This window comes from Myodes glareolus, chromosome 3 (assembly GCF_982192425.1).
Source record: "Myodes glareolus chromosome 3, mMyoGla1.1, whole genome shotgun sequence".
Taxonomy (NCBI): Eukaryota; Metazoa; Chordata; class Mammalia; order Rodentia; family Cricetidae; genus Myodes; species Myodes glareolus.
In genome coordinates, this window is record NC_142028.1 from 89,454,272 (window position 1) to 89,481,255 (window position 26,984).

The 26,984-nt window shown below is 42.4% G+C and overlaps 2 protein-coding genes across 3 annotated transcripts in view; both read right to left on the reverse strand.

Moving 5' to 3' along the window:
• The window catches only part of Pde4b (phosphodiesterase 4B), a 543,981-nt gene that overhangs the window by 301,359 nt on the left and 215,638 nt on the right, over positions 1-26,984 (reverse strand). The gene's annotated exons all lie outside the window — the stretch shown is intronic.
• On the reverse strand, positions 357-2,066 carry LOC148122740 (uncharacterized). The gene has a single exon (XM_087903894.1). It carries the CDS (start codon positions 1,892-1,894, stop codon positions 407-409), a length of 1,488 nt encoding a protein of 495 aa, XP_087760020.1. The 5' UTR covers positions 1,895-2,066; the 3' UTR covers positions 357-406.

Here is a 26,984-nt window from a genome sequence, read left to right on the forward strand (position 1 = left end):
GTTGACTGCCAGAACAAGCAAATAGTATCCTAAATCTAAAAGAGCTGATAAAATTAAAGTCCCAAGCGTAGTGTTTGGAGAAATATTGAGACTTTTTCACTGTGGTATAATAAATACTTGCGACAATAGCTTAATATTAGTATTTTGGAAGTTCCTTAGTGGACACACTAATAATAATAACTCAAAGAAAACTTTGGTTATCTATGTCTAAATAAAGGGAAATTTATAAGATTCACGTAGGCAAAATAATTGATCCTTAGCACATATGTTAATTGCTTCATATTTACAATTTTATTAGGTTAGCATTTGTTAAAAACAACAGCATGTAGTAGGGGTTCGGAGAATGGCTGGTAAGAAGAAATATAATTGTATTAGCAAAGGTATTGTTTGGCCAGGCGGTTTCCGGTCAGGATAAAGATGAAAAGTGTTGTCTTGAATGCGTCCTGAGGTCATCCAATCTTGTAAAGCCTTGGTTGCAGTAGCTGCAGCGGTAGGGCTGCTCCTCCATGTGCTCCCTCCTGTGGCTGAGGAGATTATCCAAACAGGGAAATTTTAAGCCACACTGCGGGTAGTCACATGCATAGGGCAGCTCCCCAGTTTGTGTTCTCCTGTGGTCTCTGAGGAGAGAAGGCATTGGGGAAGATTTCTCACCATCATCAAATCCACAGAAATAGGGCTTCCAATTGTGAGTCTTCTTCTGGGAATCATGACTCTTGGTCTCAACGAATGAACTGTCTTGGCGAAGCTGTCCCCGGACATTAGCAGAAACTGAAGCACTTTGTGGCGGTGGTTCTGGGGCCACAGGACCACCCGAATGACGTGTAGGATACCCACTACTAGAGGAAGTTTCCTGACGACGGCGGCATTCCTCAACACTGGGTACTGTCCCCTGACCTGTGGAGACATTCTGATCATGGGAGGACACCAGTTGGCCATAGTGGTTTATCTGGGTGCTACTGAGGTCCCTCGTCTGTTGTTTATAGAAAGCCTTGTATCCTTTAATCGATACCAAGTGATCCTGAAAGAGTTCCATGTCACGACTTAGAACCATCTTCTCATACTGACAAGAAGTATGAATAGAAAAAGTAGGTATCAGTTCACTGGGATGGAGGGCCTGGCTATATAAGGGAGCTGCCATCTTACCCTCATTAGGAAACTGCTCACCCATTCTGGTTGCAATCTGACTGCCCTTGAAGGTCTCTTCCTCAGTGACAGGCATCTGTTGGTCCTTCTTCTTGACAGTCAGGTCTAACGCAGAAGGAACTTCATGATCCTCATCCTGGGTCTGTTCAGCACTGAAGGACCTCGCATGGCCCCCTTCAAGAGGTACCAGCTGCCCTCCAGAGTGAGTACCTTGACTATCACCAGGGCTGTTCCTCTGACTTCCACACAGGGGTGTAGGTTGGAACACAAACGTCTCCTTTCCAAACGGGGCCTTCACATAGCGGTGGCATTTTTTGTAGACTGTCTCTTGGCTGTCAGGGTCTGCTCTCTCATGGGAATCAGTGAGAGACGTCTCCTGGTCTTTGAGATTCACCAGCTGAGAACTTGCTGAGGATTTAGTCTGGTCAGCAGACACATGTTTCTGGCTAAAAGCAAAACTCCCACTTGGCTCTCCAAATTGGAAATTCCTGTCTTTTCTGGGTTGTGCCCTTGAGCTCTGGGTGAAGGCTCTCCTAGGGGTGCTACAAACTCTAGACGTGGCCATAGGTTGATACCCAGTAGTCACCCCATATCTCAGAATTGACTCAAGCAGGCTCAACGTCACAGGGGCAGGCTGAGAAGTGGAGGGCCCTGGCCCAGAATCCCCTGGAGTTCCCTGGTCCTTACATGGTTCGGAGACGACCTGCTGGGGCTCTTCAGTTTGCTCAGCTTTTCCAGAATCTGAGAACATGTTGATGAACTAGCTTTTCAGTTCTTGGAGCTAGAGTCCTTAGAAGTAGTCAAACGTGAAGACAGACAGAGGCTTAGGTGCTAGACCTAAGCAGCTCCAGAATGTGAACTGGAGGCCAGAGCGTCAGACCTGCACGGGCTATGATGGAGGTGGCTGGGGAGAAAGGTACTCAGTCAGCATGACAGTCTGGGGTCTACTTTTAGAAAGCTCAGTAGGAAGTGGGCAGGGCTTCAGGGTCTAGCCCCTGATTGTCCACGCCCTGTGCCTTAGAGCTCAAATCTAGAGGACTTGCTTAAGCTCCTCCCCCCAAATTCTTAGATTGCAGAAAGTGACTTAATAACCCATCAACGGACCCAGGAATTTCCTGAAGTCATGAAGTTCAACAGCAAAAAGCTGCACTTGGATCTTTCCACCCGTATCACAGTAGTAAGCAGTTAGCCAGTTTTACTTTGCTCTTCCTAGAGAGTTGCAGGTATAGAAACAGAACACGGCTGGGCCAAAGGAATTAGCTACAGATCGAAGGTTAAGTCAATCAATTTTGCTCTCAGGAGCTGAGTTCCTGTGTGAACACCCAGGACGTGAATTTCTGTATCTCACGGGTTGGTGGGCCATGCACATTCCATCTCCTTGACAACATTTATTAAACTGCCTTTTGGGTAGAGCCTAGCATCTGGAATATTTATTTAAGCTCCTCCCACAGACACATGGAAAGCAGAGGGCGTTTAAGTCACCTGACCAAGGATGCCGGACGTCTATGTTGTGATTTCCCGAAAAGCCACTGTGAGGAGAAACTGTATTGGACTTTCCATTCCTACCCCAGTCTCAGTGCAGGGTTTGCTGTTCCTGACCTGCACGTGAGAGTTGAGGAGGCAGAAGCTGCAGACAGCTGGCCCTGCAGAGACAGCTACAGGTGAAGATATTATTCCTAACTTTGTTCTCTGCGATCTAATGTAAACCCAGAACACCCGAGGTTTTAGTTTTACTGAACAGTTGTGCTGTGAAGATTTCACGTCGTTGACAGTTGTATATTTAAACAAATTCCTTATTGTATGAAAAACTGAGGATTTGGTGATCACATTATCACCGGTAACAGGTTTGGTGGTGGTGGTGGATCTGGTTTTTGATACATGGCCTCCCTCTTTAGATCATGCTCACCTCTAATTCTGGACCCTCTTGCCTAAGCCCAGGATTGTAGGTGGGGCTTATTGAGCCTGGCGTTTTATTCTTTTTTTATTTGCAATTGAAAATTGTGTTTATATATGGGATCTCATTTTGTTGCACAAGCTGGACACAACTGCTTCGCTCTAGCCAAACCTTGACCTTATGCTTCCTATGTTTTAGACATACTATCATTGTTAATGACAATGGCATGCGCTGGGAGCCACAGTAGCCAAGGGTTAAGTCTTTGGACTGGAGAGTGACTGTTGTTTTCACCACATTTAACCCAGAATACCTTGCAGCCCTTCTTCCTCCGCCTCCTGATGGCCTACAGTATTGCAGTCATGAATGAGTATTCCAAGCCCATAAAGGCAGGTTTTGATGTCTTCTTTTCCCTCCTCCAGGACAGTCTGACCCCGTCAAGGGCTGACTCTCTTAGAAACACATGTGTGTCATCAGACAGTTCAAGTTATGCCAGGTGTTCACTGTCTCTCTTCATCACCCCCACAGAGCCTGTTGGCATAAAATATCAGTACTGCCCAATGACACATGTTTGTGCACTGGTTCCTAAATGTTTTTCCCAGCGTCATTCTCAGCCTTTCCTCTGGGAATGTGACACTTGTGCTAGCCCTTTGAAGACCTGGCCCTGTGCAAACCCTTTCCCCCTGTCCATAAGAGTTCAGAGGACCCCAGGTCCAAGTTGTCATGCTAAGTACCTGAGATGTGGTTTAGGCATACTCCATCGCTTCCCCTTAGTCTCCATGCTCTCCAGTCAAAGTGTCCGAAAAATAATTGCAAGAAATTTATGGGCTTTGGGCTCCTGTACTCCCATCTTCCATTATGGACAACATAGCATATATGAATTGAACTTCATCTTGAAATTTTCAAACCTATATCATATTTTAAATTGAGTTTTTTGTCACTAAATATATTTATAGAATTAAGAATAAAGAATAACTCCTATATTCCAATGAATACAACTCTCCTGTTCTCCAAAAACATTTTCGCATCTAAGAAACTATAAAATCACAACATGGCCATGCTGCAGCACTTTCAGTCCTTCCTTCCATAAAGGGATCTTTCAGATGAACGGCTCTGGTTATATGCTTCCAAGGCAACTGTTTTTTGTATCTTTCCTATTAATTTCGTCATCAATATTGGATTTAATTTTTTCCTATGCAAATGTGAATCTACTCACCTTTTCCCTAGAATCCATATCCACATTACTCACAGTTGAGGCATAATTGACATTTTTTTTGCCTCACTTACACCTTTCTACCAACCCCAGATCCCTACTCTCTCCATCCTCCTGGATGCCAACAAGTCTACTTTCCTTTGCAGTTTAATAAATGTCTCCTCCACCCTCAGACCCTTCCCCATGTGTAGTTATAGACCATGTATATCACTAAGAGCACTCATACATCCCCAGATGAAAATCTCAAATAAACTGTCCGCCAAATGGGAAAAAGAAATGTCTATAGACGCACTAACCAATCTACTTGACACAGGGATTGAGTTCCTCCCTCCACTTGCGTCAGCTGAGACATACGCAGATTTTGTAGGTTAAACCATATGGGAGCATGCAGAACACACGAAGACATGCAAAAATATCGTAGTCAAGGATTTGGGGAGAAAATGTTAATCTGACTTTTGTTATTACAAATAGATAAAATAAGTCACAAAGAACCAAAGTGACCTCACAAAATTGTCTCAATGAGACAATGCTGTTGATGGAGTTAGTAGCATCTTTTCTTCTGCTGGTCATGTGACCATACATCTCCAGACACAACTTAAGCAAAACAGGGTTACTTCTGCCTATTCCTCAACTACAGAGAAACTGCAGTAAACAGAACAGCTTCCTCAAACCATAGGAGGTTGACTGACAGAGCAACCAATTATCACCCTCCACTGAAAAAGAATGGCAGAATTTCAGTCCAAGAAAGAGGGAAGAGCAACTGGCCTATATTATTTTATTATAATACTTTCACTACATTTGAATATTTGTATTGTTGTTGTTATCCAGTACAAATTTAATAGGGAATATGCAAATTTTATTACTAGAAACAACTTTACACTTTGTTAAACCAAAAGGCAGATTAAAGGATTCGCTTTAGTGTTGTGGAACACACCTATAATCTTAGCACTCTGGCATCAGAGACAGGAGGATATCTGTGAGTTTACGGGGAATAAAAAGGATCACCTCTGCAAAAATGCAAAATAATCCATCCTCAGGAATTATGGTAGATGTTGCATATTCACTATTTCATTTTTCATCATTCACAGTCTGCTTTATCCATTTACTATGAGTTTACAATGTTCTTGGTAGGAAGAAATAAGTTTAGTAAGTTTAGTAGGGAAAATATTCCTTTTGGACAGCAAGGGTCCCATGCTGACTCGTTCTTGTTTTTGGACTCTTCCATGAACCTTGCAGTGATCTGACCTTGCAAAGGTCTGGTTGCATTTGCATGTAGGAAGAACCATTCCCCATTGTGCTTTTCTCTGTGTCTGTGAGCTCACCCACTAGGGAGAACTTCCACACACATCCAGGTGTGTTGCACACATGGGGCTTCTCTTCAGTGTGTTTCTTCATATGGGCCCTGAGGTGCTAAGACTAGGTGTAGGATCTCTCACCAGCCTGCTGTGTATAGAAGCAGAACATCACTGGGCCGAACTCCCAGAGTCCAGTTGAAGAGAGGGAGGAAAGACTATAGAAGTGAGCAAAGGGGTCCAGACCATGATGGGAATACCCACAGAAAATGCTGACCTGAGCCAGTGGAGCTCACTGGCTCTTGACTGACAGCGGGGGAACCTACACAGGACCAAATGAGATCTTCTGAATGTGGGTGACAGTTGTGTGCCTGAGGCAGTCTGTGGGGCCACTGGCAGTGGGACCAGGATTTATTCCTAGTTCTTGACCTGGCCTTGTGAAGCTCATTCTCTTTGGAGGAATACCTTGCTCGGCCTAGATATAGCAGGGAAGGCTTTGGTCCTGCCTCAAAGTGATCTGTCAGACTTTGTTGACTCCCCATGGGAAGCCTTACCCTCTCTGAGAAGCAGATGTGGGGTAGGGTAGGTGAAAGGTTTGGGGAGTGGGAGGAGGGAAGAGAGTGGGAACAGGGATTGATATGTAAAATGAGAAAAAAAAATGTTTGAAAAAAAAGGAAAAGCAGAGCTTCAAACTGTGAGGCTTCTTCTGCAACTCATGGCTCTAGGCCTTGAGATCTGACTCCTTTTGTGGACGCTGTCCCTGGAATGAAGGGAAACTGGAAAGCTGTTCAGAGGTTGTCCTGGGCTCAAAAAGGAACCTAAAGTGTAAAAGATTCCACTCCACTTTTGATCTAGTTACTAAAGGAACTCATCAGAAGGATATTGATTTTCCTCACACTAGGGGCTGACATCTGCCCCCTACAGACATCCTGACCTACAGAGCTTGTCACTGACCACAGTGAACAGTTGTTTCACAACCAGATGGTGCATCTTCCTCCCATGAAGTGGTTGTTCAGAGACAGTGGCTGTCATCTGACTCTAACAGTATCTCATCACCAATTGAGGTTGCTATCTGGCTCTCACAGAGATTGATACCACTATCGGCTGTCTTACGGTCTCCATAGTGGGTCAGGTCACCAATGTGGTTTGCCATCAGAGCCCCACTGACAGTTTGATTACCACTGGTGGCATCTTTGGTTTGTCAGGCCCTTTGGCATGTGGAACCCAGCACCTAATGTACCTCTTTAAGGCCCTCCTCGTGATGCAGAGGGTGACTGGCCACTTGCCATGAAGCCTGAAGGTTCCTGCTCTCCTTTCCTGAAATCCCAACATGAGCAGAAAGTACATTGAACCCTTTCCTCCCGATCACAGTACTAGTTGGTGAGTTTCACTAGGGTTTTCCTGGACGATGGAACTGAGGGTGCAGAAACTGAATCTTTTTGACCAAGACGTTAGCTTACAGATACAGATTTAAACCCAAAAAGTTTTACTCTTAGAAGCTGAGTCCTTGTGTAAGTTCAGGACATGAATTTAAATCTAAGCAGCTTCTGCGATAAGCTGAGTCCACTTCTTTGACAGCTTTAAATTAATTAAAATTACCTATGTTATGAAACTTCAGAAATTTGATCAAGTTATTTTTGAATCATGTTTTTAAAAAATTAACTCAAACTTGTGACCGTCCTGCATCAGCCTAGAATTACAGGAAGGTGCCACTTGACTCGTCTGTGTTTTCTCCTTTTACTTTTTATTTTCCATTGCTTTTCATTTATTTTGGCTCTGATCAGGGCTCATCTAATTTTGTCCAATGTTGTCCAGATTTGCTTCAATTCCTGACTCAAGCAATCCTCCCTAAAGGCCTCCCTGAGTCTACTCCCAAATGGTTAGTACTTTTTTTAAGCTGGAGACAAAAGTCACTTTATGCATCTCAAACTGCCCTCCTCCTAAGCAGCAATCCTTTCCCTTTTCTTTCCTGAGGGCGAGAAGAGCAGGCAAGCACCACCAGCCCCAAGGTATATTGGCAGGTTTTGATGTCGATCCTTTCCTGCTCCCCCAACCTCACTCGGGACCGTCAGTCCTGATGTTCCATGCTTGACCTCTGACCCCAGTTAGACTGCTCCCAATGTGTACATGTCACCCAGAGCCTCTGCCCATCCATTCCCATGAGTCCTAATTTTGCAGGGACCAATCCTCTCCAAGGATACCTACTTGTCCCCTAGTCTCAAAACTTTTAGGCAATACCATTTAGACTGGTGTTTCTCGGTGAGATAGCTTTATTTATCTCCTTCACACACTCCACAGAAGTGCCAGGGCATCCAGAACCAGGCTGTGATTCTAAGTGCCTTTGGTTACTTCAAGGATTCAGCCTGGGGCCTACTGGCCCATAGCCTGACTTCAACTCTCACCTCCTATAAGCCCAGCCACAGAGACTCAGCAAAAAGTTTTGAATAAGTGATGGGATTTGGGAGTCTTGTATTCCAATTCTCCTTTTTAAAAAATTAATTTTATAATTAGAAAATGATATAGAACTCAAAGCAAAACTAAATCTTGTCCAAAAAAATCTGTTTTAACTCTTTAGAAATATTAAAAACTATTGTACAATAAGGCATAGCAAGTTTGAGTTCTTCATTCAAGAAGGTATCTTTAGGGAAGCTTGGGTCTGAATGCCCATGTTTTCATGACAATAATCTGTTTCTCATCTCCTAAATCATTTGCTGATCTATACTTTATGAAAATTTTTTCCTGTGAAAATGTGAATCTTTTCCCTACCCTAAATATCCACCATCCCCACAGGTCGGAAAAAGTTTTAGACTTTCTTTGCTAAGCTCTCCGGGGAGGCTACTTCAGACGATTACTAGATGATTATTAGATTATTTATTAGATTGTTACCTTACACCTTCCTTGCATACCGGCAGATTTCCACTCTCCCCATTTGTGTCTCTGCCATTCTCTCGAACACTGAGAAAGCCATTTTTTTCCCCGTTCCCGGTTGCAGTTCTGCCTCCTCCACCACAGAGTGTTTCCTCTGTGTAGCTACAGACTTTAATAGCAACAGGAGTACTTGTGTATCTCAACTAACAGGCTGAACGCCACCCTCACATTTCCTTACGCTGAAGTGACACCTATGGAATTGATTAGGAATGGGCGGAGGTCTCTGACCCCAGAGGAACTAACAATCCTGTTGTACACATGTAAGACAGATCATTTAAAATAATTAATATATAGAAATTTTGTATTTCAACTTTTATCATTTTATCTAGTTATATATGATTAATATATATGATTAATGTTTAAGTTTTCCACAATGAACAATAAGTTTTTCCTGCAATGACATTTGAAGTTTCCAGGAAGAAGATGGGGCCCCATAACAACAACTCCACCTGGTTGAGATGATGTCATGATATTGATAGCGCTACTACAAGATCTGTTTTGGGTACCAGCTGCACAAGATGATTCCAACGTGGTTAGCTGAAATGATGCACATCTTGTACAACCTTCTGGCCAGACCTCCACAAAATACTCAGAGACTATTTGCAATTTTAAAAGACATTGATCTTGAAATTTAACCATCATTTTACTTTTACAGGATCCCCCAGAAAGAACGTCGCCCCCATGACAGCTGGAAGTAATTCTAGAGAACGACGTCCCCTCTCCAAATAAAGTTTGTCCTTGGGTTTAGGGACATCATTTAGGGGTTGGTTATAATTAGTATAGGGTTGAGGGTTGGGGGAGAAATTTTATAAGCGCAGGAATCTTTAAAAAAAAAAAAGAGGGATAATTGGATTATGGGATAATAGCTTTGTACTTGTGAGTTATTGTTTTTAGACAAATATATTGGTATTGATTCTTATATATTGATACAAAGTTAAATTATGTTGACTATTTTATGCATGCATGCTTCTACCTCTGTTTAAAATATTTTTATGTATTGACATATATATATATTGTATTGATATATGTATATTTTACCATATTGCATTGTACACTTCTACCTCTGATTAAGATACTTATATATTGTTTATGTATTGATATATATATTTACCATATTGCAATGTATACTTTCACATTGTTTATATTTGGAGGTCACATTGTCCTCATTTATTGCACAGTTGTTTATTATCTCAGTCTTTAAGTTAAATAGATATTGAGAATTATATAGAACAGTAGTCAACTAAATTTGACATTTATAATTAGACTAATCAGGTTCTTTAGATATATAGAGATTATATTCAGTATAGATAGATAATCTCCAACCTCTTCAAAGAGCTGTAGAAAATGGCCTTTAATCCAACTCAGAGTTCTGTGGTAGTGAGACACAAATACTCCTGGCAACACTGACCTATTCCCGAGAGAATGTTGAGCACCAAAGACACTCCACCTGGAGCCTTTCTTCTTGGCAGAACTGGCCCTTTGGTAAAGAAATGCCCATATCTCAACTACTGACAGAGTTCCAAAATATCCATAAATGGATAAAACAGGACTGTCATATCCTGCCAAGACAGGGTAAGATAGTTTTGAAAAGTTCCTTGCCTTTGAAAATGGTATGTCAGTTATGTTAGGCCTTAGCCAAAGTTGGTTGCTTCAACGCTGCAAACGTGACTTTGGGTGTTTGCCCAGGCGGCCAGTTGTCTCTGTGATTTGTTACATGTTCTGGAAGTTTGATTGTACTTCCTAGTTACTCAGATAACATTATTTCCCTTCTCAGATCTTTGATGGGATTAAAGATTATATAAACGTAGTTATTTTCCTTTCATGACTTGGCCAAGTTATTTATTATACACGACTTTAGCTAGTTAGAATAAGATATTTGTACTTATTGTATATAATTGTGTAAGTTTGTACTTACTGTATATAATTTCGTAGTAGGCTTAGAACTCTCTTACTTAAACAAAAGGGGGAGGTGTTGTGGGAGTATCTTCCGCTGCCTCAGCCAATAGTCGCTGAAGCACGAGCCCACAGTGCGGCGGGGAGCGCCTTCCGCTCCGTCAGCCAATAGCCGCTGAAATACCAGCCCACTGGGGCGTGGTATATTTCTCTTTTAAAAAGCGACACAGATCCCGGATCAGCCTCTCTTGGTTCCGGCGCTTGGTCCCGGCTCCTGCTCCAGTGACTAGGCTCCCTTCCTGACGGTTTATGGTGTATGTAAGTTTTACCCCCAAAATAAATAACCCCTTAAAACATAACTGGTGTGGGATTGATTCGCCGATAATCTAATTATCCACGTTGGGCGCCATATGTAACATGAGGGGCCGGCTTGTTGGGGTTTCTGTCCCGCCCAGTATCTCACAGCCGGCAAACCCCAAAGAAAATCACACACAGGACTCCATAAGGTTATAAACTGATTGGTCCATTAGGTCAGGCTTCTTGTTAACTCTTATAACTTATGTTACCCCATTATCCTTATCTATGTTAGCACATGGCTCCGTACCTTTCTCAGCAGGGCAGGTTACATGCTGTCTCTTCAGTGGTCTGCACAGGAGAGGCTGAGGGAGCTTCTGCTTCCAGAAGACTCCCAGTCTCTTTGCTCCACCCCTACTTCCTGTCTGGCTTTCCCACCTATACTGCCTGCCTGGCCAATCAGCATTTTATTAAAATATGATTGACAGAATACAGATAATTGTCCCACACCAATCTAGTTATTTTGGCAGTCATATAGAAACATTGAAATGGTAATAACAAGGACAATAAATGTGTAGTTGGGGAATATGTAGATTTATATTTCACAATGTAAGCCAACATAAAAACATACACACACACACACACACACACACACGTGCACACACACACACTCAGACACGCATGTAAATGCAAATGTAAGATGGTTTGGAATAAGTATCATAGAGTTTTTAGGGTAAAAAAAGAGAAAATCTGTTTTGTTAAAAAGTACTTCATTTGTAATTATGTGTATATATACAAAAATGCAATTGTCAGATGGGTCAAAAGATGTGGGATCCTCAGAGCTAAAGTCACAGGTGATTAGAACCCACCCTGGGTGGATGCTAGGGAACAAACTTGGCTCCTCTGGAAAAGGAACATGTGATCCTAACCACTCTCCAGCCCCTAAGACTGATTCCTCCTCTGCCCACCCCCAGCAGGGGTTCTTTGTATAACACTGGCTATCTGGGAACTCACCCTGTAGTCCAGGCTGGCCTCAAACTCACAGACACCTGTCTGCCTCTGCCTCCCAAGTGCTGGGATTTAAGGCGTGCACCACCACTACCACTGCTGCCCTCTTTTTTAAAAACAATATAGATTCTTTTTCATACAATATATTCTGACCAGGTTTTTCTCCATCCCAATTGCTCCCAGATCCTCTGCAGCTCCTCACTCACCCAAATCCACGTCTTTTCTTTCTCTCTCTCATTAGAAAACAAACTATCTTTATTTCATTTATCTAAAATAAAATAAAACCAGCCTAGGGCAAAACACACAAACAGAAAAGGATAAAAAAAAAACAAAGAAAAAGTACAAGAAACACACAGAGATGAAGAGGCACACACAGATAAATCCCATAAAAACAAGTCAGACTTATAAGCAAAAGAGCGATAAGATAAATATAACCTCCAAAAATAGCAATGAATTTGTTTCTGTTGACCAACTACATCTGAATCTTAATAATCACACATAAAGAAAATAATATTCCAAAGAAGGAAAATGTTCCCTCAAGGTCAACTCTCCCCTCCCCCCACAGTTTAAGCCAAGCCAGGTTGGTTTTGGCTCATGGTTCCTCAGTGTTCAGTCCTCCTAGACAGCAAAGGGCACGTGGCAGCTCTCATCACAGCAAACCAAGGAGCAGAAAAATGGGGCTGCCTTGTGCTTGGGTAGCATTATTCTTTCCTCTTTGTATTTCTTTCAGGCCCCACCCATGGGATCTGCCTACATGTCCAGGGGTCCACCCGTCACCCTGAGCTAGTTTTCCCTGGACACTCAGTCATGAATGTACCCCAGTGTGCTTTCCCCATTTCTTAGATGTTCCAACTCTAAATTTAGCCAAGTGGACAATGAAATTTAAATATTATATTTAATTTCCTCCTAATTTTTTTTCCTGATCCAGGTTTTTCAGTTACCTATCATCAACATGCTTCAATATCTCCATTCTGTACTGCATGGAACTCCACTTTCTATCAATGATAGTACTTCCACAACCAGAGCCTGACGGCAAAGGGACAGAGCTGCCTTACCCATGTTGAAAGAAAATGACATGAAATATAGAATGTATTTACAGCTTTAGCCTAAACTGTGGAGACTCTTGGTATTTATTTGCTCTCTGCCGCCCGCACAACAGCCATGCAATTTATGGGATGGAAGCCAGGAAACACAAGTATGAAGATTTAGTTGTGGCCCCAGGCCGGCTCCGCCTCCAGCACTGTTGGGTGGGCTAGGAGCTAAATCTAGGACTGAGAATATTCTTTTTTTCTTAAAAAAAAATCTTAATTTTAAGGGAGCTCTACTCCATTTCATTTCAGAGGTGAATGTGGGGTGTCTCCTCACTAGACTTTCATTACTTTCTCCTAATGTATTTGTTTGCCTGTTTTTTGAGACTACGTTTTTGCTAAGTAGTCCAGGATGTCTGAAACTTACTGTGTAGCCCAGGTTGGTTTCTCTCCAAGCCTTGGGATTTCAAGCATCAGCTACCACATTCAACCTAGACTTGAGTGTTTGGAGAACATGGTGTGTGAGCCACTTCATTTCCATCCTGTTCCTGTTCAAGTATGATGTGTACTCAATAAATGCCTACATTGTACTGAAAAAAGACAGAATTAGAGATGACAAGCACCATCTAGGATTAATGCTCCATCTAGGATTAATACACAAAAAATAAGTACCAAATACAATGGAAGAAGGAAAGCATCTTCAACAAATGGTGCTGGCATAACTGGATGTCAACCTGTAGAAGAATGAAAATAGATCCATATCTATCACCATGCACAAAACTCAGGTCCAAATGGATTAAAGACATCAACATTAATTCGACCACTTTGAACCTCATAGAAGAGAAAGTGGGAAGTAGTCTACAAGATATAGGCACAGGAGACCACTTCCTAAGCAGAACCCCAGGAGCGCAGACAGTAAGAGAAACAATGAATAAATGGGACCTACTGAAACTGAGAAGCTTCTGCAAAGCAAAGGACACTGTCAGTAAGACCAAAAGGCTACCTTCCGACTGGGAGAAGATCTTCACCAACCCCTCATCAGACAAAGGTCTGATCTCAAAAATATACAAAGAACTCAAGAAACTAGACACTAAAACTCTAATTAACCCAATTAAAAAATGGGGTACTGAACTGAACAGAGAATTCACAACAGATGAACTTCGAATGGCCAAAAGGCACTTAAGGTCATGCTCAACCTCCTTAGCGATCAGGGAAATGCAAATCAAAACAACTTTGAGATATCATCTTACACCTGTCAGAATAGCCAAACTCAAAAACACCAATGATAGCCTATGCTGGAGAGGATGTGGAATGAGGGGAACACTCATCCATTGTTGGTGGGAATGCAAACTTGTGCAGCCACTGTGGAAATCAGTGTGGCGGTTTCTCAGGAAACTGGGAGTCAACCTCCCTCAGGACCCAGCAATTCCACTCTTGGGAATATACCCAAGAGATGCCCTAACATACTACAAAAGCATTTGTTCAACTATGTTCATAGCAGCACTATTTGTAATAGCCAGAACCTGAAAACAACCTAGGTGCCCCTCAAAAGAAGAATGGTTAAAAAAGGTGTGGAACATATACACATTAAAGTTTTACTCAGCGGTAAAAAACAATGACATCTTGAATTTTGCATGCAAATGGATGGAAATAGAAAACGCTTTACTGAGTGAGGTAAGCCAGACCCCAAAAGAGGAATGTGGTATGTATTCACTCATATGTGGATTCTAACCATAATTAAAGGTCTTTGAGCCTATTATTCGTGATCCTAGAGAAGCTAAATAAGAAGGTGAACCTGATGAAAATCATGTAGCTATCCGCCTGGAGATTGGAAATAGACAAGAGTCCCAGAACCTTCATCTGGCGATGGATGGAGATAGAGACAGAGACCCACATCGGAACACTGGACTTAACTCCCTAGGTCCAAACGAGAAGCAGAAGGAAAGAGAACGTGAGCAAAGAAGGCAAGACCAGAGAGAACCTTCATCCGACGATGGATGGCGATACAGACGGAGACTCACATTGGAGCACCGCACTGAGCCCCCCCCCAAGGTCCAAATGAGGAGCAGAAGGATGAAGAAAACGAAAAAGGAAATAAGGACTGCGAGGGATGTGATCACCCACTGATACAAGGGGACGGATCTAATGAGAGTTTACCAAGGCCAGTTGGACTGGGACTGAACGATTCTCTGAATGTGGCCGGATTCTCTGAATGTGGCTGGCCCGGAGTCTTTCTGAAAAGCCATTGACAATGACACTGGGACTTGTTTCCTCTGCATATACTGGATTTTGCAGATCCAGTCTGTCTGGACACTCACCTTCCTGGACCTGGAGGGAGGGGGGAGGAACTTGAACTTCCCACAGGGCAGGAAACCCTAACTGCTCTTAGGGATGGAGAGGGAGGAGGAGAGAGAGTGGGAGGAGTGGGAGGGTGGTGGGAGGAGGGGCGGAAATGGAAACTTTTATAATTTAATAAAATTACTTTCAAAAAAAAAAGTACCAAAAGAAAATGGGACAAAATGGTACCAAGAGTGATACTAAATAATCAAGAAAACTATTGACCCCAGAGATGTGCCTGCTAAATAGTTATCTATCTCAAGTGGTAAGCACCCCCGCCCAAAAAAGACATATACAAACAACACTAAAAAGACTCAGCAGGTAGCATTGTGTTTATTCAGATGCATGTGTAACAGGAAAATTAAAGAATAAGAGGCCATGAATTTAAAAGGAAGGGGTTGTTATTGGAGGGGTTGGGAGGCAGACATGATACAATTATATCTTAATTAAATTAAAGAAAACGTTTAAAAAGAAATAATGAAGTCAGATGTGACCATTTCAGTTGTGCATTAAAGATGGATTAGGATTTCATCACACAAAACTAAGCCCTGAAGTGTATAGAACAGAGGAAACAAAGTGAGTGGTATCATTCGAACAGAGAGAAACTTGACGTCCAGAGAAAAATATACTTTAATTGGATACCAAAGACACATCAGAAACTGTGGTTGGTGTTGACTAGGAGCAGGCACCAGAACTCTACTCCTGGTAAACGTTACAATTTAGCAGAAACCAAATAAAAATGGAGCAAGGAGTTTGCAGTCATCAGCTAGAAATCTAGAAATCAGTGGTAGAAAGACCCCAGCTGGGGCAGGATGCCCATTGCCTGGCATTTCGCCCTGTGTTTGTCAGTAGGGTGCGGGTTTTCCTGCCACCTGTCCATAGAATCCAACATTTTATTAATTTTTGAGATGTGTGGGAAAATGCTTTATTTGGGATTTTTAAAAAGCAACACAACTTTTTATTTCAAGGGATTTAGCTACACTTTGAGGTGGAATTTACTCAGAGCTAGGAAAACCACCAAACATACTCAAATCTACTATAAAGCCAAAGCCGTTTATTCAGTGTCTGGTAACAGAGGGGGGACCAAACCGTGAGAAATGTCTGTGTCTGAGCTCATCTGGGTCCTTGTTCTCTATGATGACGGCTTAGTCTCCTTCAGTGTCCCTTTACATCCAGCGTCTCCTGTTAGTGTACATTACAATAGCTTTATGAAAAGTATATTTTATATTAGAAGCTAGACTTAAATTAAAAGAATTTTTCTATATTTTCATCTGGAAATTTTCACAATGCGTTAGCTATTAATATAAGAAAGCATGCATTATATTTCCTCAACCCAAGTATGGGAGTTGGTTATAAAATATGAAATTTAATTTACTAAGGGGAAAGCGAGCCTTTAATTCAATTGTAAGATCAATTTCAAATTCAGAACTATTAAAGCTTAAGCTTCTAAAAGGAGAGTTTTGTGTGATTTGGACATAAAAATATGAAGTCGGGGACTGGAAAGGCAGCTCAGGAGTTAAGAGCACTTGCTTCTCTTACAGAGGACCTGGGTTCAATTCATAGCACTTACATGGAGACTCACAGTCATCTGTTATTACAGTTCTCGGGGTTTCAATGCCATCTTCTGGCCTCTTTGGATACCAGGCACATACACACACAGGCAAAACACACATAGAATAAAAACATAAATACCCAAATATGAAGTTATTACTCAGGTGTGTGGTTTATGCCTATAATTCCAGCAGAGGTGGGTGACTTTCTGAGAATTCAAGACTAGCCTGCTCTACATAGTGAACAGTCATAGAGCAAGACCTTGTCTCAGAAAAAAATATAAATGCGTATGTGTGTATGCCTCTGTGTGTGTCTGCGTTTGTGTGTGTCAAGTTTTTACAAACCTCATCGTCTTTATCACTACTTCAATAGCCGCTGGTGATAGCCATTGTTTAATTTTAATAGTTGTCCTAGGACTCTCCAAGGAGTCTTCTGTCCCCTAGATGTAGCCTCCGAGCATCTCAGCTGGTGGCTAGCACTGTGCCCTCCCACGAGCAACTTCCCCAGAGTCCAGTTGCCTTTCTGTTTTGCGCTGTTCTTCTGCCCAGAGTTCTGCATCTTGCAGCTCACTCCCAACTTTTCAGTGAGTCAGAAAAATGGCAGATCTAGCCCTCCCCCTGGGCCACTTACTTTTCTTCCTGTACCTCATACGCTCCCTTCTCTCGCTAACAGTCTAAGTTGTCCTGTGTAAGTATCACTGCGTAGAATAGCAACTAAAAATGTATCTCACGTTTTTTTATCCTCTCTTTTTCACACATAAGAACCAAGGTCAAACACTATGTCTGAAACCACACAGATAATTAGGATTCTGATTTGATCCAAGACTCTTATTCATGTGTTGCTGCCAAGGCTGAGGACCTCGGTGCTGTTCATAGGACTCACATGCGGGCGGAAAGGAAACTCATTCTGACTGCCACACAGGAGCAGTGGCACACGTGTGTCCACACTAATACATACATCATACACTTACCCATGCCACCCAGACACACAGGAGCAGTGGCATGTGTGTCCACACTAACACATACATCATACACTTACCCATACTCCCTCCACCACACGCAAAATAAATAAATGTAATAAGAAGTTGTTCTCTGAATCCATTGTGGCTCTTCAGTGTTTCTGGCCAAATCCGAGGCTAAATATTTTTCCAGCGATTTTTTTTTTTTTTGGCAATCTTTTTTCTAAAAATCCTAATTTTGTTGTTTCTATTTTACAACCATGTAATGCAAATTTGAGAATAAAGTGAACACAGGGGGAAAAAATGAATGAAAGTCTAGAGAGGAAGCACACACCCCTACTCCTAATAAGGGCTTCATGTATTACCCAGGTTATCCGGAGAGACTTAACAAGAAATGCAATATAAAAAGCACTGAAAACCGAAAGACGGCACAAAACAGTGACCTTCTAGAATGGAGAACGTCAAAGGGCACTTTCATAAATAGTTACATTCTGCGGCAAACCCACCTGGCACTTTTCATTTTAATTTACATTTTTCTGATGGTCGATGCATCGTATCTATGTTGTCTTGTCAATAACACTAGTGTCAAAGTGTACTCGTTAAAAGCAAAGGCACAATCAACTTTGTTTGCTCAATAGAAAGACGTCCAGTAATTTACTACTACTGTTGAAATATTGCTTTTGTCTTTAAGGAAATTTGTACAATAACCACTACTCAACATGTTTACAACACCCCAGAGTGAGCCTTTTCTCTTTAAATAACCAATGGTACAGAGTAAATTTAGACAATTACACAGTGAAACACAGTAGATTAAAAGCACATTAGGACAGAGAGCGTTAGGCCTAAAGGAAAGATAATTAAGTGCATTCAATTCACACCCCTTTCTGAATCCTACTATAGTTACACGATTCCAAAATGTTTGGCTGATGCATAGTTAGGTAATGGAGGCTGGGAGAAGGGGAGCGGTTCATCTCACTACCAAGAATGGCACGGTATCTGAAAACATGCAGCTTAGAAACTGAAAAATGCAAATAAAAGCAAATAAAAACACATTCTATGGTCTAGGCATACAAATAGAGAAAATTACTTCTACTTTTGATACTAATTTGTTGCTAGAAGGAAGAACAAGAGCACCCAAGAGAACATAGGATGAACCATTTAACATCTCAGGAAGGGAATGGAGCATTCTTTCCATGAAGATCCAAGGAGGTAAAGACACACATAGGTTACAGAAATACACCAGAAGCCTTTTTGTACTAAATTACAAAAAAAAAAAAATTAAGTGGGCATTGATACTGGAGTTGATAAATTGACCTTTTACAAGTGTGGATGCACGTGATAGTATTCACTAATTTCTTAAAACCTTTTCTTTTTTTCTTTCTTCATTTATTCTTCTCCCATACAGTCCATTCCAACCACAGCCTTTCCTCCCTACCCTCCTCTCAGATAAAACCTGGAATTCAGCAGTGCTTGAGCAATGAACAGCACACAGGACTGAGAACCTGGGAACGGAATGCAACTGTCACTCCGCTCTTGACTAACTAGGTGGCTAGCATACTATCGTATGCATTTTCTTATCCCTACAAAAGACATTAGATTAGGTCACTAATGAATTCTGTAAGCACACTACAGAGACTATCAAAAAAGTACAGAGACGTTCTGGGCTTCAAGGCGCAAAGACACTAGTAACAAAGGGAAGAACGGTGCACAGAAATTATAACGCGGGCCCGGACAATCTGGTGTGGCTTTCCTTCCCTTTGGTTATGACTTAGATGATAAGCCATTTTCCAGTCACATGTTTTCCTAAGTACATGCATAATTCCCATATAACCATTTCCATAAGTTTCTCAATTCTATGGCAGACATACATTTTTGTCACACTTTGATGCTTCTCAAATCAGGATGCGACATAACATACATGGCAACTTGCATTCAGTGATGAACGATAACAGCCTCTCAATCAGTGGTCCTCAACCCTCCTAAAGCTGTGACCCTTTCATACAGTTCCTCATCCTGTGGTGACCCCAACCACAAAATTATTTTTGTTGCTGCTTCAGAACTGTAATTTTGCTACTGTTATGAGTCCTAATGTAAAGATCTGATGGTCGGGTATCTGGTATGTGACCCCCAAAGGGGTAGTAATCCGCAGGTTGAGAATAACTGTTCTAAATAAATCTATTGCTCCATGCATGGAGAATACTGATGTAAGCTAAGAACTAGGTTTAAATCCCTGCTTTTGTTTCTACTAACGAGGCTCTAAGATTTCCTTCATGTCCAGGGAGTTTATTATCTGTAAACGGACTTCCTGGCTAATGCTGAACCTTAACTAAAAAAAAAAAATGTTAAAGTTCTTTCCAGAAATTTAAAGCAGAGCTATACTAATAATAAAATTACCGGATGATTTCACATTTATTATTTAAAATAACCAAAACGGTTGGGAGAGAGGAAATGGCCTTTCTCACTGGAGTCTTGGGGCTATCAGCCATCGTCAGGGCAGGCTAACTCGGAAATAATCAGCCAACATGAAACAGACTCCTGGGTTTTTAGTGGCTTTTGTCTTTTAATTTTGTTTCTACGAGCAAGAAAAAAAGCATGGAGTTGGGTGGTTAGGGACCAGGAGGGAGGCCCTGGGAGAGGTTGGGGGATAAGAAAGAATATGATAAATACACTGCATGAAATTCTCAAAGAATACATTTTTTTAAAAAAAGAAAAATTAAAATAATCTAAAAGCTTACTTTACTCTCAAATTTGAATTACATAGTTGTAAAATAGAAACAACAAAATTAAGGTTTCTAGAAAAGACACCGCAAAAATCTCCGGGGAAAAAAAAAATATTTAGCCTCTGATTTGGCCAGAAACACAGAAGAGATGCAGTGTGTTTAGCAAGCAACTTCTTTTCTTGCTACATTTATTTATTTTGTGTAGTGGGGGATGCGGGTAAGTGTATAATGTGTGCATTAGTGTGGGCACATGTGTGTCACTGTTCCTGTGGCGGGGGGGGGGGGTGTATGATGTGTGCATTAGTATGTGTGGCAGTCAGAAAACAGCTTGCTGGAATGAGTCCCTTTCCCCCATGCGGGTCCTGTGGACAGAAGTGAGGTCCTCGATCTCAGCAGCAATCACCTTTACCTGCTGAGCCATCCCTGCAGTCCTGGAGTACGTTTTTAGTAAATGCAACTCATAGGCATGAATGAGCACTTAATTAAACATATGGCATGGGATTTTAATAAGGATCGATGAGCAGAGGGCAGAGTCCAACAAATCAATAAATCGCTAGGACTCTATGGTGTGTGCAATCCCACATATGGGCAGGAAAACGGTAGATTTCAAAGTGCAAGAAAAGAATAGTGCAAGAGGAAATGGGTCAGTGAGAACGCGGTCAATAAATAGTCTAAGGGGACGGTACAAGGCTACCCTCTGGATCTCCCTCACATTAACCCCCTCCCAGAAACTGAAGGGTAAAGGATGAACAGCCCTTGGTGTTTGAATACTCGGCTCTGGGTTTGCTAGGGCCCGCTTTCGTACAATCCCTCCTCTTTATTTTGTGTGCATCCATGAACTTCCCTTTGCATAGCTCAGTGGAGTGACCTCTCTCCTTGGCTTCAGCTCCCTCTCATTTTGTGTGATGCTGTTTTACTTCGTGTCTCTTCGGAATGGCCTCTTTCCGTGGTTGGTTTCGTGGTGTCTCCCCACCCATGACTTTGTCTCACACACTAACCATGTCCGCACATAGTTCATTAGCCTCACCTCCTTAGCACCACGTGGGGAGAATTCAGTTTTAGCTGGGTCTCTCACTGAAAAAAAGCTGGTGCGTGATTTTAAGTGAGACCAGGAATGCGAGGGAACGTACACTCAGAAATCTAATTCTGTCTGATTAGAACTCAGCTTTGGTCCGCGGGTTCCTCGTCCCTCTCGGGAGAAAAATATGGACTCCTTTTCAGAAAAGTAAAGGCCCATTGTCAATATTCATTGTTCCCAAATGCTGTTCTAACTAAAGAGAAAAAGACTTCCCTGTTTCAGAAATCGCCGACAAAACAAACCAGAACGCTGTGTGGAAAAGCATCTTCTACGGAAGTTTCTGATTTGGACATTTATAGTTCATTTATTCAAACACATTTAGAAATTTCCAACTTTGAAATTTAAGAAATGAACATTTTAAAAACAAACAAAAAAAACAACCTTATTGCTTTTCTTTTCTTTTCTTTCTTTCTTTTTGATAAGAAATTGTTCTGGTTTTTACACAAACTAAGTCTCTGAAGGATTTGAAAAAAATAATTTTTTACCCATAGTGTTTTAGGTAGTACAAATACAGCTAGAGGGCTTCTGGGATCTCAGGGGCCAAATACCTAGCTGCTGCAAGGACACCCCAAGGCACAGAAAGGTGGAGACAAGGAAAGAAAAGAAGGCTACCCTCTGGGAGCTGCTGAAGAGGTGTGCAGGTGGGCTGAGAAACACCTGAATGGCCCGTTCCTCTTTTTTCATACCTAAGGCTAAGTGAATGAGTGGGCCAACTGGGTCAAGATCTTGACTAAATTTTCTAAGGACTCGACATTCTCTGAGTTAGGAAGGCAACCAGGAGACTAAGTAGTACAAAAACAACTTATTGCCTGGGGAAGTTCAAGGTCACCACCAAGGTACAAAACAGACTCCAGATGCTCCTGGACTGTCTCTCTAAACAATAACAACAAAAATGCCTGAAGGTCTTTGAGCCTATAATTCGTGATCCTAGAGAAGCTAAATAAGAAGGTGAACCTGAAGAAAATCATACAGTTATCCTCCTGGATATAGGAAGTAGTCAAGATTGCAAGACAAACTTGGGTGCACGGGGGTGGGGGGTGGAAGTAAGGGGAGATGTTTAGAGAGAAGGGAGAAGGGGAAGATTGGGGATGGCGTGGGGGAATGAGATGGGGGGAGGAAGGATGGATATGGGAGCAGGCAAGTTTATATCTCAACTAAGGGAGCCATTTTAGGGTTGGCAAGAGACTTGTTTCTGGAGGGGTTCTCAGGCCCAAGGAGAGGTCCCCAGATTCTTCCCTGGGCAGCAGAGGAGAGGGTGCCTGAACTGGCCTTGGCCCATAACCATACTGATGAATATTTTGCATATCACCATAGAACCTTCATCTGACGATGGATGGAGATAGAGACAGAGACACATATTGGAGCACTGGACTTAACTCCCTAGGTCTGAATGAGAAGCAGAAGGAGGGAAAACGTGAGCAAGATAGGCAGGACCAGAGGGAACCTTCATCCGACGATGAATGACGATACAGACGGAGACCCACATTGGAGACCCGGACTGAGCACCCCAAGGTCCAAATGAGGAGCAGAAGGAGGGAGAACATGAAAAAGGAAATCAGGACCGCGAGGGGTGCGTTCACCCACTGATACAAGGGGACTGATCGAATGAGAGCTCACCAAGGCCAGCTGGACTGGGACTGAACGAGCATGTGATCAAACTGGATTCTCTGAATGTGGCTGACATGGGGGCTGACTGAGAAGCCATTGACATTGGCACTGGGTCTTGTTTCGTCTGCATGTACTGGTTGTTTGAGGGGATCCTAGTCTGTTTGGATGCTCACCTTCCTAAGCAGGAGGGAGGGGGGAGGAACTTGTACTTCCCACAGGGCTGGACACCCTGACTGCTCTTTGGACTGGAGAGGAAGGAGGAGAGGGAGTGGGGGAGGGTAGGAGAGGGAGTGGGGGGAATGGGAGGGTATGGGGAGGAGGGGAGGAAGTGGAAATTTTTATAAACAAACAAATAAAAAAAAAGAAAAAAAAAAGAAAAAAATGCCTGAAGTCAGGTATATACGTCTGTGATTCCAGTGTTTGGGGAGGGGGAGATAGGAGGAATGTGAAGAATGGTACGTGTCTAGGTCACAGGGCACATGCCTGGGTTACATGACCTATGCCTAAGTTACATGGCACATGTCTAGATATGTGTCTAGGATATAAAGCATAACATGCCTTCAAACAGACAAGTGACCACGAAGCAAGCAAGCACCAGGTGGAAGTCACAGGTCACACAGGTCATATGCTCTGCACCCCACACTTTAAGAACTCAGCTTAAATCGTTTGAATTCTTTGAAAATTAAAGTCTCATTTTCCCTTAACGCCTTGCTCTGGTGCCACCATAGTTGCCAGAGCCTAAGAGCCTAGATTTTTTTATTTTTATTTTTTTCACTCCACATGGAAGCAAGGGTCTTCTGACAACTTTTGTGTACATACTGAATATGTATACTGAGTACATAACGGGTCAGGGTAGAACTCGGGATTTTAATATTTGCTTCCTCTGAAGCAACTTCCCTATGATAGCGGGAGTGTTTAACATATTCACTGACATTCACTCGTGTGTCTGCCCTACTGATTATTTTAATAAACATTTCCTGAGCAGAACTCTGGTATCATAAATCATTCTGAATTTGAAAGGAAAAAAGTATTTTCCTCCATTGCAAAAAAAAATCAGAGTAATAGAATATGCAATGGGTTTGATCTGGATTAAACAAACTCAATATATTATTTGCGTAACCCCAAACACCAGATTTTATAACTCGGTATCTGTTAAAGATGACTTGAGATCTGTCCCTATCAGAAACACTGGAAGCCATTTATTTTTATCAAAGTTTTCACAACATTCAGATGCCAAGATCTTTTATAAGAATATCATTCCTGACCAATTAAGAGCTTCATCAAAACCAAGGAGCAAGTTTGAGCTAATTTCCAAGGTTTGCAAGTGGTCAGTTTAACACATTACATTTGCGTTACTACAAATTGAGTTTCTTCGGTGCACGGCCCAGTCCTTGATATGTGGCTAACTTTTAATCAGTTATGAAAGCATCTCCCATCAGCTGAACAGCACATTATCATAAGAGACTCCCTACCAGCCCATGTAAGGAATGGTTTTCCCTTTCCCCCTTGGCTCAGGCACCTCCTGCTTACCCTTCTTTTTAAGTGAAGCCCTTCCCAGTGGAGTAGCTTTTGCGGATGCAGCACAGCCATAAAGTCTCGAAAAGCAGAGTTGCCTCCGTGACATATGGCGTCCGGTAATCAACAGTCATGCCAGTAAATAAGCAGAGAGATAGTGATCGCTGGCTCTAACGTCATGGTAAGGATCATGCTTTGAGTCCCTCATAGAGGGAGTGGGGGGAGGGTCACCGAATCCTTCTTCAAAATGCCACTTCTTCTGTCCAGCTGCGTGTGGTCATGGGGGTGGGTGCAAGCGAACGAAGGGAGGGACGGTTGACTGGAGCCCGGGACACTTCTGTGGAGAAGCTTTCGTGAGTCCTCGCCTGAGCTAGGGATGAGATTGCTCAGTGCCACAGCTGTCTCTGAGTCATCCATGATCCTACCAGTAGCCCCTCCGCCAGGTCTTAGGTGGAATCCTTTGTTCAGTCAGTCAGCCCTATCTGTGGTGAACGAACGTGACTCTCTGTCTCTCTACGAAAAAGAACGCAGCACTCGGGCTTCTCCGCTTTGGTCAAACCCCGATTTCGCATTTTCTCTTAGCTTTACAGTTCTACAATTTCAAGATGGTTGTTTCTTAAGCCATCATCTGGGGAACAATGACTGTGGCACCTACTGAGGAACAAATGGGTAGAATGTTAAGGTGACTTCTAAAGCAGGCAGGTCATGGCCTTGGTTTCTAAGAGAGTAATTTATTTTAATATTAGAAAGAGCAGCCTGGTGGTGGAGGCAGCACACCCCTTTAATCCCATCACTCAGGACACACCCGGAAGGTGGATTTCTGCCTTGGAGTTCGTATTCAGCCTGGCTTACAGAGTGAGTTCCAGGACAGTCAGAGCTACACAGAAAAACCCTGTCTCAAGCAACAACAACAACAAAACAAAACAAACAAACAAACAAACAAAAAACCCTTGAATTTGGAAAGTCTACCAGCATTTAGCAAGCATGGCCAACCTGTTTACAATGAGGACCAGGATATCAGTGCAGTATTTAGACAGTTTTGTAGACACTGAACTTTAGAGCTTTAGAAAATATGCTAACAGTTTAAATATTTTAAAGAAAAACTACTGTTTCCCCGGCTTCCTGGAGAGTTACAAAAAAAAATTACCAGCACTCATTTCCTGTGGACCACTTGTATCAGAATATCAGAATCCCCAAGTGTGGGGTCCAGAAGCTAATAAAATATTTCCAATCTTTAGGAAACTCCAAAGGACTCCCCTTCTTAGGTGAGAACACCTAAGAAGATGCTGGTCTTGGACTAGCATTTTTGTCATTCCCATTAAGAAACTAGACGCACTGGCCCGGGGTCTTTCTGAAAAGCCATGGACTATGACACTGGGACCTGTTTCCTCTGCATATGCTGGATTTTGGGGATCCAGTCTGTTTGGATGCTCGCCTTCCTGGACCTGGAGGGAGGGGGAGGGAGCTGGAGCTTCCCACAGGGCAGGAAACCCTGACTGCCCTGGGGGACAGAGGGGAAGGAGGGGGGGAGTGGGGGGAGTGGGAGGGTGTTGGGAGGGGGGCGGAAATGGAAACTTTTATAATTTAATAAAATTTACTAAAAAAAAAAAAAAAGAAACTAGACGCATTTTTAAGAATTCTGTGCTGGTTTTAACTTGCTATCTGCCAAACGCTCATTACACACAAAACCATTAGGTTGCAAAAATGAATGGTATCTACTTGAAGCACCTGTGCACAAATAAACACTACAAGATGTTGGCTGATCGATGTTTTAATGAGGTCAGAATAGAGATAAGCTGCCCCAGCAAAGCTATCAGCTCCTGGGATGGGGACAGCCTTTTTTCTATGTTCATTTCTCAGCAAAGGGCAGCTCTGGATTATGAGAATCCTACTGATAACCACGTTCTTCACTGCCCCGGAAAGTGTTGGAAAGACATCACAATGTATTATGTATACATCCACAAATTATAGTCTATAATTATGATACAAACAGCTTTAAGTAAATACCCAAGTACATGCCCTTCAGGTTTGTGATGGGTACTTGAACAGGTACTGAAGCACCCTGTTTAGGAAAAAGTGTGTGATTCATTACCCATTGACCACAGACAACCTAAGCACTGAAAGTGGGTTTGTCTAATGCTCTGTTTTCTACACAAGACTGAAAGCCCAGTCTAACGGCACAGGATAGGCCATTGTCAGTTCTCTGCTTAACTCTCCCTGTTGTCTCAGCAAACACAGCCTCGAGAGCCTGTGATTTTGCCGCCAACTGTTAGGAGGCGCTTTTGGAAACCTGAATGAATTCCTCTTTTCTTTAACATCACTTCTTCCTCATCCATCGCAGGTCATGCAGGTCAGCTGGATTTTCCTCAGCCATCTGAGAATAGTTCCAGTGCTTGGAAGGGAATTCTCTAGAACCTCAAACTGTCTCTTCTAGTGTATTTCAAAGACATTCTAGGAAGTTCTTTAAAATGCTAATGGACAGAGTAACACTCTCATGTAACGATGTTAGCTTTGACAGTGTCTGTGA